Raw genomic sequence first — 12428 nt, 5'->3', positions numbered from 1 at the left:
TCTAATTAATTCATAGTATAAGTTCTTTTATACTCCATTTAGGTAAAGTTTCAACTTTCGAGCTTCCGTTAATTTTCGGTTTAATTGGATGTTTGACTTTTGTGCTTTCTTATAATTAAAGTGTTCCGAAACTCTACGAACGAGTTGTAGCACAGTGGGCAGTACAGAATTATGGTGACCTTGAGGTCACGTCATCCGTTGAGAGACTATAGCCCCTGATCCGAAAATGCGATCGAACAGGATTAGTCAGATTCCACTAAAGACGAACTCGTAACACCTGTGATAAAAAAAAAAGTGTTTGAAACTCTAATACTGTACAATCTTAAGTTTGACTTTTGTAATCCAATACCTATGATCAGATTTGTGCTGTGCTTACCTAAAGGCTTAGAGCCAAAGGGAAATTGATATTGAAGTATAATGAGTTAATTAAAAGGACAAATTGTCACAAAAAACTCTAGTATGTCAAGACAAGCAACTGCAAAAATCAGTTAAAAGAAATACTCCTATGAAGTTAGGGTTTGTTAAATTGTAGTAGCACTAATATAATAGTCGGGAAATCACATGTAAACGTCACGTCACCACTCCTGAGTTAAACGACAATATCTATTTATACAAAAAAATTATATGGTTCAATTAAAAATATCAATAATATATTATAAGTTGAAGACAATTTTTTTATTAGTGAATAATTGCGAGCACATCCTAATTTCATGACTGATTTCCCAAGTTACTAAAACTAACCGGAATATCATTAAAATTTTACTAGTATAAGTTTTCAATAAATTTGCTATTAATTGAAACAAGCTATAGCCTACAACCCCTCAACTAAATAGAACTAATTAATGACATGTTCCAATTAAAATTTAAAACTTCTTTTTTCGAAAGTGAAACTTTAACTTGACGTCTTCATCTTACCCACAAACTTTGGCTAAAAAAAGCTAAACAGTTTCAGAATAAAGTGTTTGAGAATAGACGATGAGAATTCGATTGCATTAAAATAATCTGATATATATAAATTAGGCTAAACATGAATATTTTTTAATATCAAAGATTTCTATTCCATGTATCATATCCCTATCACATAAAGGACAATTTACCCACACAATTCACCATCATTTTTGAATGATCCAAAATCTTGAAATTGTTATGGTTTTGTTTAAAATATTTATGGTTTTGTTTAAAAGTCATGTCATTTGAATTATATTACCAATTCAACATGGATAAATTGAACTATTTTAAACACTCCATATAATATACTCATAATAATGTAAATTATTGATAAAACTCTGTATTAAGTGATTTTCAGTCGAATTTCAATTGAATAATATGGCAACCTTAATATAAATTGTTTATATTCAACAAATATACGTACATTTTAATCTACCTTATCATTTGACTCAAAATAAATAAATCTTGTCTTTATTTATTCAAGAAACTATAGATATTTGAAACTAATCCATGCATGTATAAAAATGGTTTAAAATAATGATTTTAATAGACAACTTACATTGGAATTACATGGAGTTTTAGTATTTAAAAAAATGATTTTTAAGTTAAATTTTTTTAAATTTTATCCCCAAAATACACCATAATAACGAATCTCAGAGCATAGTTTAGGGTTTCCACAAACAACCACCAAATTACGCCGCCGCAGCGCCGCCATGAGCAACCAGAACACACGGCGGAAGAAGCAGAAACTGACGCCGGAGTCGCAATTCCGGTGTACATTGGATCAGTGCTCCAAATCGAAGGACCTCTCCGCCGCCATCACTCTCTACGAATCCTCCTCAAATCCAACCCTCACTCTCAACAATCTCAATTCCTTGCTATACATCTGCTCCGAAGCCCTATCCAATCCAAATATCCGACAATCCGCAATTGACTTCGGATTCAAGCTGTTCCGCAACCACAGCAATGAAAACCTCAATCCAAACGAGGCGACGCTCACGGCCGTGGCTCGGTTGGCGGCGGCGAACGGCGATGGAGACTACGCGTTCGACCTCGCGAAAAGCGTGATGAAACAATGTGCAGCGCCGAAGCTTAGGACTTTCACGCCGGCGTTGAATTGCTTTTGCGGCGCCGGAGCGGCGGATAGGGCTTATGAAGTGGAGGAGCATGTGGTGTCGGCGGGGCTTCAGCTGGAGGAACCTGAGCTCGCGGCATTGCTGAAGGTTTTGCAACTCTTTCTGCTCATGAATTATATGCTTTTGTTCCTAATTTGAGAAATTGTTAATTTTTGAATTTTTTTCTTAATTGACTTCTAATGAATTTGTGTGTGTTTCAATCGCTTAATTCATCGAATCGATTATTCTAGAAACTGATAATGCATTATGTTAGATGTTTTATATTGCTTTTTTGGTACAAGGAATAATTGTATCCATTCACCTTTATCAAGTGAAGGAACGTAATTTTCCAATGCTGGTTTACATATGCTCTTAGTGTGAGGAAGTCATGGAGTTTCTTGACATGGATGAATCTGATTTGTGTTTCTGAAGGTGAGTGTCGAGACGGGATGGGAGGACAAGGTTTACGAGTATTTGCACAAACTGAGAAGGACAGTAAGAGGGGTCGAAGAGTCAACAATGGCAACCATAGAGAGTTGGTTCAGAAAGGACAAGGCACTTGATGTGGGTTTAGTTAGTTTGGATACAGAACAGATCAAGGAAGCGGTTGCAAAGAATGGAGGTGGGTGGCATGGACTTGGGTGGCTTGGGAAGGGCGAGTGGGTCCTGCAGAAAACGAATGTGGCCTCAGAAGGAACGTGCCCTGCCTGCCGTGAACAGTTGGTTTGCGTTGATACCAATAGAGCAGAGACTGACAAGTTTGCGCAATCAATTGCTTCTTTAGCCATGGAAAGAGAACGTCAGCCAAATTTTAAGGAGTTCCAGGTTAGATTATTACCATCCATTTTTGGTGTTTTGTGTAATGAACTTAGAGACGGTGGTCCTATCACGTTCTTCTACTACTTTACAAGGTGGATGTGTTCTTGCTTGTGTATGTGAAGATGTACATTCTTGAAGTATAGAGTGCTTGACTGATAAGTGATGTGCTTCAATAAAAAAAGTCATCTTGTGATTCATGTCTAACTTGTAATTTGTGTCAACCCCCAAAAAGAGTACATGTATCATGTATGGCATAGATCTACGTTCTTTTATTTACAAGCTGTTTGAGAAAACAAGTGTACTTTGAATATCTTTGAATCCTGAATTTTCACCAATTGATTTTTAAGGAGTGGCTGGAGCAACATTCTGGATATGAAACTCTGGTAGACGGAGCAAATATTGGTCTATACCAGCAAAACTTTGCACAGGGTGGCTTTAGTATTACACAGGTTCTAAAATTTGTGTTTTCCTTGAGGTGTCGCCTTCTTTGAACAATTTTTTTTAAGAGGTAGACACCACTAACTACTCTTCTCATTTTTTTTATAGAGCAGCTTGATGCCGTTGTGAAAGAAGTTCATAGAAAGACACAAAAACAGCCACTTGTTGTGTTGCATAGACAACGTGTGCTCTCGCTACTCGAGGATGCTTCTAAAAGAGAGCTCATTGACGAGTGGATGGATCAGGGAGTGCTATATGAAACACCATTCGGATCAAATGATGATTGGTAAATACGACCCCATGAAGGGTACACATTATTTTTTATGCGGCTTTCATCTCGTCTTATATTCGCAAGAAAGTATAGCTGCTAATGCCAAACTTTCATAGTTCATATTTGGCGAAAATCTCTAATCAAGTGCTATACCTGAGTAATCTCTTATTGTGTTTGTGACGTTGCATTTTCTATGACACAGGTATTGGCTTTATGCTGCTGTGAAACTGAAGTGCTTGCTAGTAACAAACGATGAAATGAGAGATCATATCTTTGAGCTCCTCGGGAGCAATTTTTTCTCCAGATGGAAGGAAAGACATCAGGTGGAAATTGTATTCTCTCGTTCTTGTTTTTTTTTAATGAGCCATTGTTTAGGACCTGATACCTCTGGCTAGTGGAATTTGTTTGTTGTTTCTGTTATAGTATCACTTATCTTACTAAGTTCTACCCTTCGTGGTAGTCAACGACTGATATCCCGCTTTCTGTGATGCAGGTGAGATATACATTCGTAAAAGGCAGTTTAAAGCTTATCATGCCGCCTTCATATTCTGTCATTATCCAGGTAAATAACTTGCAGCTCATACAACTGTAAACCTTTTGTATCTTTCATATCACTTTGTATATAATACAACGAACGATTATATTTCTTGAGGTAGCACCGCCAAATGCACAATGGATGCTTACTGAATGTCATCAAAACTTATTCCTATGTACAATGTTAAGTGAGGATTGATGTTTTTGCACATTTGTTATCAATGTTTTGACAAATTTTTATATTTTAGGAGTCTGAGAAGGGATCATGGCATGTACCCTTAGCTGGGGAAATTAGTGACGAGTCTTCACGAACTTGGCTATGTGCAACAAGATCAGGATCAAATGAAAGCTGATAGTAATTCTACACAGGCGTCTGTGTGAACCAAGAACACGGTAACAACTGTGATGGTTTCTTGAAAATCTAACTTTATACCCTTGCCCGGGGAATTTAGTGATGAGTCTTCACGAACTTGGCTATGCGCGACAAGATCAGGATCGAATGAAAGCTGATAGTAATTCTACACAATCGTCTGCTGGAACCTAGAACGCGGTATCACTAACAACTGTGATGGTTTCTTGAAAATTTAATTTTATACCCCCTGGCTTACAAACAGATCAACTCCCAGTGTTTGTTTTTTTGTTTTGGATTTTATCCACCTACTTTATTCTCTCTTCTCTCCTCTACTTTTCCTTCTCTCATACTTTACTCTCTCCACTTTAACTTATTTAAATATCATTCCTTAAATCTCGTGCCCAAAAGAAGTAAGCCACTTATCTTGGGATGGAGGGAGTATATCTTTTGTCAGTAAATAATTTCATTCACAAATCCATTTTCTTTCTTTATGAGTTCAAATCTTAATAAGAATGTTATTTCTTACTTTTATATATTATAATAGGAATATACCATACCAATTCACTGAGATTTGATATGTTGAGGGACAAAATGTGGGGATGCAATTCCTGCTATGCCAAATGAGCGCCTAATGTATTTTCTCTCTTCCACCATTTTTCCATCTCTCCACGCATCTCCCCTCCCCACGCATTTCTCTATTAGTTCCTCCCTCTTCCACCATTTTTCCAGCTCTCCATGCTTTTCTACCATCATATGACTGAGTGAGTAAAATCAATAATTTTAATATTTTGATCAAGCACAGTCCGTCATCCTACAAGAACTTATTGATTTTGTACAGTGAATCCTCCTTTGATTTGCAAATCAAAGGCCTACGCAAACAAATTATAAATCAGAAGCTAACCTTTTTATCTCAACCCCAAATTCAACTTTGCATATTGAATCTAGACTCACCTTCTCCACCAAAAATCCAATCTTGCATATCAAATCAACTTTCATTCTCATGAAAAGCTCCCTCGAAAAAGCAATTTTTTCACAACAAAAGCTAGAATTCTACCATTTCTGCTTCCTTGGGGATACATATATGTTGGGTCTAATTTCCCCAAGAAATTGTGTACTCAGAAACCGACGAGTAATATATGTTGGGTTTAATTTCCCCTAGAAATTGCGGCTTCAACAATCAAATTATAACTCTTAGTCGACGACGGTAAGTTGAATGTTTAAATTAAGAATGGGGTAAGAGGCTGTGAATCTGCTTCATATTGAATTTGAGAACCCAAAAATTGGTGTAAAAGAGAGGGCCTGATAATAGCGTGATTGGAGAAAATTAAGAATTGGGCAAGAGGGGGTTGTTGTAATCTTTTGATATTAAATTTGAGAAACCAGAAAAATGGTGAAAGTGAGAGGGATTAGCAGTGAAATACGTGGAGATGAGAGAGAGATTATGAAGTTGAGTTTATCAATTGAGAAAAAGATTAATGGAGTAAACGGATGAAGAGAGATTAATGAATGGAGCAGATGGATAGGTGATGTATAGGTGAGGAAAAAGATATTTTGCAAGGACTGTAAAAAAAATAATGAGAATAGAGGCGCTCATTTGTCTCTCACATTTTGTCTCTCAGCATATCAAATCTCCAAATTCGTTATATGTGAGTGATGAGATTGCATTAATGCAGAGCCAATTCCAATAGTTTTATTGAAGATTTCCATTGGCATGCATTGAATAGAAATTAAACCTCAATTTGGAAATTATGAGTTGGACACTTTAACCATATGTATATATGTCAAATTGATTGATATAATCTATGAATAGACAATGCATGTGATCTTGGACCATTACAATTAAGACAACTATATTCAATAGGTATAATAGTACTACTAATTAACTTCAATTATATAAGACAATTTAAACTCTCTCGATCTCTATGGTGATAGTTTGGAGTTTGGACACGTCAACATTAAAAAGAATGTTCTTCAAACAAGGCAAATAATATCTTAGGCTGTCTAAAACCGTAACATGAAAAACATATGATCGGTTACTCGCATAAGCAGCCGAGCTCTGATGACACTCGACTGCTTCTGCTACACTTAATCGTATTGTGCGAAAATTGTGCGTTTTAGAGACACGTTACTGACGTTAAGCTTTAGGGTAGAATTTACTTTACAGTCTAGTTAAAAATTGGGAGCCTAAAGCAATCAACTTTACACACGGAAATTGGGAGATCCATGAACTCGTTTGATAGCCGTTCGACTTATTTATTAATACAAATGCTTGCTATTTCAAAAGCAAAAAATGTATCTCGAGAATTTAAAACTAAAGAGAAAGACAAGTGTAGAAAAATAGTAGTACTAAATTTAATTAATTCGAGAAATTTGGAAAATTGATTAGAAACGAATTGCAATGAATAATTTACATATAGAAAATTATTAATTGAAAATAAAAAATATATAGAGTTAAAATTAGGCATGTGAAGATTGAGAATTTTTATAATAATTAGTTTTTTTATGTATTGAAGTGTGTATTAATTAAATAAACTGATTAGAAGCGTGAGACTAGTAAAAATAAATTAAAATTTTCAATACGATACATGTATATAACTTCTGGGCTTGTTATTCAATTAGACAAAAAATAAAAGCACAAATACTTTACATATACATAATTAAATTAGAACCAAAAAAAAAAAAAAAACTAATTGGTTTTTCCTTTGCATGACCGTGTCATCACATTTTGAGAGTGACAAAGATCCAAATTATTGAAAGTGGAAATAGTTTGTTAGTACTTTGAAAAAGTAACTTATGTTTCACGTATAAACTTGAAAGATAATGCCAAACAATAAAGTTGAAACACACTAACTTCATACATTTAGCACAAATTATAAATTGTTACATTCAAGAAGTAATACAGATAAATTTAATACTAAGGGCTTGTTTAGTTTCCTTGTTATCTCAAGAACAAGGAAACTAAACAGACCCCAAATAATTTGACGAATATATAGATAATATTTATCAGAATTCCGACGAATATATAGATAAATATTTATCAGAATTCCGAATATTCTTGTCAGTTTTTGAATACTCGTTTCACTATTCCGGGAATGTGAGTGTTCATGAAATAATCATCCCAGTTTATGATTTTGGGGTCGAAATAGAACATCTCCGTCTCCAAACCGCTCTCGTCTACTGCTCTTCGGAGTTTCTCTGTGTTCATGTCATCGTAGCTGTGGAGACAAAATCATGAAATGGTTAATTAGAGGAGAATTTTTTATTTTTTTTAGTACATCTCGTGTTTCACTTACAAAGCTTTGAAGAACAAGTAAGGCGCGTAGAGATCGATCAATCGCAGCACGAACTTGATCTTTCTGCTTTGCTCTAGGTACCTTTTTTGGAAATACTGGCAGCAAGCCGTGTTCAGTATTTGCAGACCCTGGTTATATCAGATTCACAGAAAATCATGAAAATAAATAATACCAAAAAAATAGTTGACGTATTGTTATGGTGATTGGTGGGTAATGTTACCGAAAGTGGACTATATTTTTGGAAGGAATGGAGTAAAAAAAGAGCAAACTATCGAAAAATTATGAAGTTTGGTCAAATTTTGGTTTGTTAATCAATTTAGATTGCAGTCCTAATCATAGGGTTTAGATTTATTTGTAATTTTCCCACACCGAAAAAACTAGTCTCATACTTCTAATACTCCTATTATTTTATGGCTGCCATGTTATTTTTCCAAAAAATTCCGCCATGATATGATTGCAAATAAATGTTAACTTGATGATTTTTTTTATCTAATTTTAAAAGTTGCGGGTCGAATCAGAATTTGACCAAACTTCCTATAATTAATAGTATGTATAATCGAGATTTTTATCAAACCTTTAAAGGAAGTAAATAACGAAGTGTCATGTATCTTTGGAAACTCTTCATCGTGTTGAAAACGGTGACATTTCCGACGACGACAGGGCTACCATTACTGTCGATCCAAGGGTGCGAGGTGAAGTGTCGTTGGCCGTAGCTCTGTAGCCATGCGGACTTGACCGGGTTCGACATCGACGATCCGACGTGGTAGACGCTCTCATTGGCTTGGTCCGCATGAGCCACCATAGCCACGATGATTGCATTTACCACCATGTCCGCCGGAATCTTAAAAAAATCCCACAATTTTATAGCAATTTAACCTCTCTCTTAAATTAAATAAAACTTGGATTTTGAGAAGTAGATATTGTTACTAACCACATCAACTACACTTGTGAGATCTCCGAGAAAACAAGTGATTTTTCCCTTTCCATATTCCACAGCTAAACTGTCAATAGTCCTGACAATGAAATGCAACTTAGTTGGTAAGACATTTTATCGTTACGAGGAGAGAGTATCGTATATGTACCTGACACCTTCGACCCAACCCGGGAAAGGCTCTTTGTAAGTGCTAGTCACAATTGTGGGACGAATTATTAGAAGAGGTATATTTTCTTTCGATTGTCCCAACAACATCTCTCCCATAGCTTTGGTGAATACATAAGTATTTGGCCATCCAAACTTCCTTGCTCTGTATTATCAGATTCATCACATAATAATGAGTAGAATTGTCTATAAACTAAAAAATGATAGTGTCAGTGATCACAATACTTTTTAATGATGAAGAGGGCAAATTGCTAAAAAAAATACTTAAATTTTGAACAAATACTGACTCATCTCCCAATTATAAAAGTCGGCAGTAAAAATTGCATATTTTAACATTTTTCCCAATTTCCCACTAGATTTAATTTGGGTGACATTTGAAAATTTATGCAATGACGAATTAAGCCACCCTTGAATTTTATCACTTTTCTCAACAGAGTTAATAAATACTCAACCACGACATTAATTTGAAATCAAAATATTACAAAATCGGAAAAATTGAGAAAACTACTAAAATTCATCGACTGATTTTTAAAGTTATGGGACGAACTATAATTTGACTAAACTTACATAGTATAGACTATAGAGTAACAAAACAAACCTTAGAAGTCCCAAGTCTTTCATGGCTGATTTGACGGAGTCTTCATCAAGATTATCAACCTTGAACTGTTTTAGTGTTTCCTCTACCAATTCCTTCTCTGCATCGATGTCGAGTCCATGTGTTCCATTCAGTGTCTCTCCCATTACACATGGCGTTTCTAATATCAACCCCTCTCTTTCACCGTATACATAAGCTGCATAATTAAAAATAAATAGTATATCAATCATGTTTCCGAACACAATCGCAAATCCAAGATACAGAACTCGTGGGGTCCATCATTGCCCGAACATTTAATTAATTAAAGGCTGATATAAAAGGAAAAAAATATACTTAATTTCTACTATAATTTTTTATTTTTATTAACCATTTTAATAAAAGGGTGGGTTTAATAGTACTAACCGGTTGATACGTGTACCAAAATCTTCAATTTCTTCAATTTTTTGGAGAAGTTCAATACATGCTTGGTTCCAAGTGTGTTTGTTCCAAGTGAGACATCATATCTGCATGCACAAATCTCAATTTAATTTTATGTAATAAAAGAAGATAATTGTAGTATTGTTTGAATGATTGCTTACCTTTCATCAAAATTTGTGGTTGCAGCAAGATTAACCACAACATCAATTTCAGTTAACATTTCCTCCCACAAAGACAAATCCTTCACTCCCAATTTCTCAAAGGTTATATCTCCTGCGACAACTTTGACCTGACGATGAAACGCAACTCAGTTGGTAAAATATTTTTCCTTCATTCAATAGGTCTAGGGTTCGAGTCGGAGAATCATTTTAAGAAAAAATAATTTAACCTTTTCTTCAATTAGGGTACTTAGATTTGCCCCATTTTTCTCTTTCAGAACTTTGAATAACTCCTTTTCAAGAATCTGCACATGCATGTTTATAAACATTCATTAAATATAATTATGAACTGATTTATAGAAATTTTAAAAAATATATAATTTAATAATTAGTTAATTAATTACCTCGTTATTGAAACGTAGCATGGCTAAGTGTGTGTCTGAAGCCCTCAAGAGAAGATATAGTTTCTTGACATTTGGTTGCACTCTCAAAATCTTCTCAGTAAAAACTGCATCAATCAAAGCCATTATAATATTTTCTCCGTCCCATAAAAATAGACATTTTGAAGACGTCACATGTTTTAATGCTAAATTGATAAATATGAGAGAGATAGAAAGAAAAAGTGTAGTGAAGAGAAAATATTTCCAAAAATTAATAGATGTGGATTGTTTTTGTTTTTATAGGACAAACGAAAATAAAAATAGTGTCTGTTTATATGTGACAGAGGGAGTAACTAATTTCATTTTTTTTAAAGCAACACTTAAAGACAAACAAAGAACAAGCGAGACGACACAACAAAGAACAAACGAACAAGAAATCGAGAACTCACTCTTTGCAAGAAAGCCAGTGGCTCCAGTGACAAGAATGGACCTGTGTTCCAAGAACTGGAGAATGCTGCCTAATTCCATTAAGCAAACAAGATGATTGACAAATTAAGATATATATGTGTGTGTGTGTGTGTGTGTGTGTGTGTGTGTGTAGCATTACTAGTATTAAATTACACGATTAATCACCTCAAATTGTAAAATTCATTTATGTGAGCTTCATGATCATTGCTCTCGTTTGATTCTGATACTATTTTAAAAGTATTTTTAATACCTCAAAAATCTTCTTCATGTTATAGTGAAAATTGATAAATCGTGAGCTTTAATTTTGATGTGACTTGTAAAAGTTAAAGACATAAATATTTATATTTAATGTACTACTATAATTAAAATAAATTAATAAAACGAACAATACTCAGAAATATATGATTCTTTGGCCAACTCTTTGCTTTTTGACTAATTTTTCCTCTCCTTTTTGGCCAAGTAATGATTAAAGTAATTAACGGGTAAATGATCAAAATGCCGCCCTTCTTTTTTTTCGGAGAAGTTCAAAAATACTATGATGGCTCCGCTGCTTTCTATTTTAAAATGGATTCTTTTTTTTGTCTTTTATTCAGAAATCCATTTGCACAAAATCCATTTTTTTCATTCAACTAACGGGTAAATGATCAAAATGCCGCCCTTCTTTTTTTTCGGAGAAGTTCAAAAATACTATGATGGCTCCGCTGCTTTCTATTTTAAAATGGATTCTTTTTTTTGTCTTTGATTCAGCAATCCCAAAGTTTCGTTTTGAGCTAACCAAAAAAGGTATTTATCATAATTAGCTGCTTTAATTTCATCATTAACTAATTTTTTATGTGTCAATCATTTCCAGTTACAGTGATTATATCTTTATCGCTCATTTTTCTAGACTAAATAGGACCAAATAAAAACGTTTTAGTTCTGATTTTACGAAATAAGGATTATCTTTGGAGTCGAGCAGAATATGAATTTGTTTCTGTATTTTCTTTATTGATCCTTTCCTGCACCTTTCGTGATTTTTTATATTAAAATGACATTTATTTTGATGACAATTATGTATCATACGAATATCACACGTACATATTGTTCTTTCCCATTACTATAGGTTAGCAACCTAGGACATTCGTGTTTTTTTGTTTTTATGTTAAATCATAGTATTCCATAAATATATAAATAGACAGAACTAAATTAATGATGTGAACTGTCATTTGTTGTCTCTACCTAACTGTTTTATCCTTACATTAATATCGATTAGTATTATTTATTTCAGTACACCTTTTTGTAAATTTCAATGATTTACTTCTGGTTTTGATACTCCAAAAAATGATTTTATTAAACTTTATTGACTCAAAATTGTTATATTCGCCAAAAGTTTACTTTAGCACACATTGGTAAACGTTTCCCCTAATAGGTTAGGAATTCTGAGTCACCACAGAGTGGACAGGGATTCTGAGTTACAACGGAGTGGACGAGAATCTATTATTGATTTTCTTAAAAAAATAAAAAAGAAGTTATATAATTAAATGTTGGTTGTAAGACAAATC

General features: G+C 34.1%; 2 protein-coding genes across 2 annotated transcripts; one reads left to right on the top strand and one right to left on the bottom strand.

Moving 5' to 3' along the window:
• Positions 1-1608: 1608 nt before the first annotated feature.
• Positions 1609-4800, top strand: LOC125216302 (proteinaceous RNase P 2). Its single transcript, XM_048117982.1, has 7 exons — positions 1609-2171; positions 2496-2888; positions 3230-3331; positions 3434-3606; positions 3794-3914; positions 4085-4153; positions 4374-4800. The coding sequence occupies exons 1-7, from the start codon at positions 1662-1664 to the stop codon at positions 4476-4478; spliced, it is 1473 nt and encodes a 490-aa protein (XP_047973939.1). The 5' UTR covers positions 1609-1661; the 3' UTR covers positions 4479-4800.
• Positions 4801-7308: 2508 nt separating this feature from the next.
• Positions 7309-11012, bottom strand: LOC125215369 (fatty acyl-CoA reductase 3-like). The gene is made up of 11 exons (XM_048116768.1): positions 10869-11012; positions 10444-10547; positions 10270-10344; positions 10043-10170; positions 9867-9967; positions 9468-9660; positions 8853-9014; positions 8702-8783; positions 8345-8611; positions 7771-7898; positions 7309-7692 (listed from the first exon to the last, which is right to left on the bottom strand). Exons 1-11 carry the CDS (start codon positions 10945-10947, stop codon positions 7536-7538), a joined length of 1476 nt encoding a protein of 491 aa, XP_047972725.1. The 5' UTR covers positions 10948-11012; the 3' UTR covers positions 7309-7535.
• Positions 11013-12428: the final 1416 nt, after the last annotated feature.

The sequence above is a fragment of the Salvia hispanica genome, chromosome 3, assembly GCF_023119035.1.
Source record: "Salvia hispanica cultivar TCC Black 2014 chromosome 3, UniMelb_Shisp_WGS_1.0, whole genome shotgun sequence".
NCBI classification, from domain to species: domain Eukaryota; kingdom Viridiplantae; phylum Streptophyta; class Magnoliopsida; order Lamiales; family Lamiaceae; genus Salvia; species Salvia hispanica.
The sequence above is the reverse complement of the archived record's forward strand: the minus strand, read 5'-3'. Positions and strand labels throughout refer to the sequence as shown.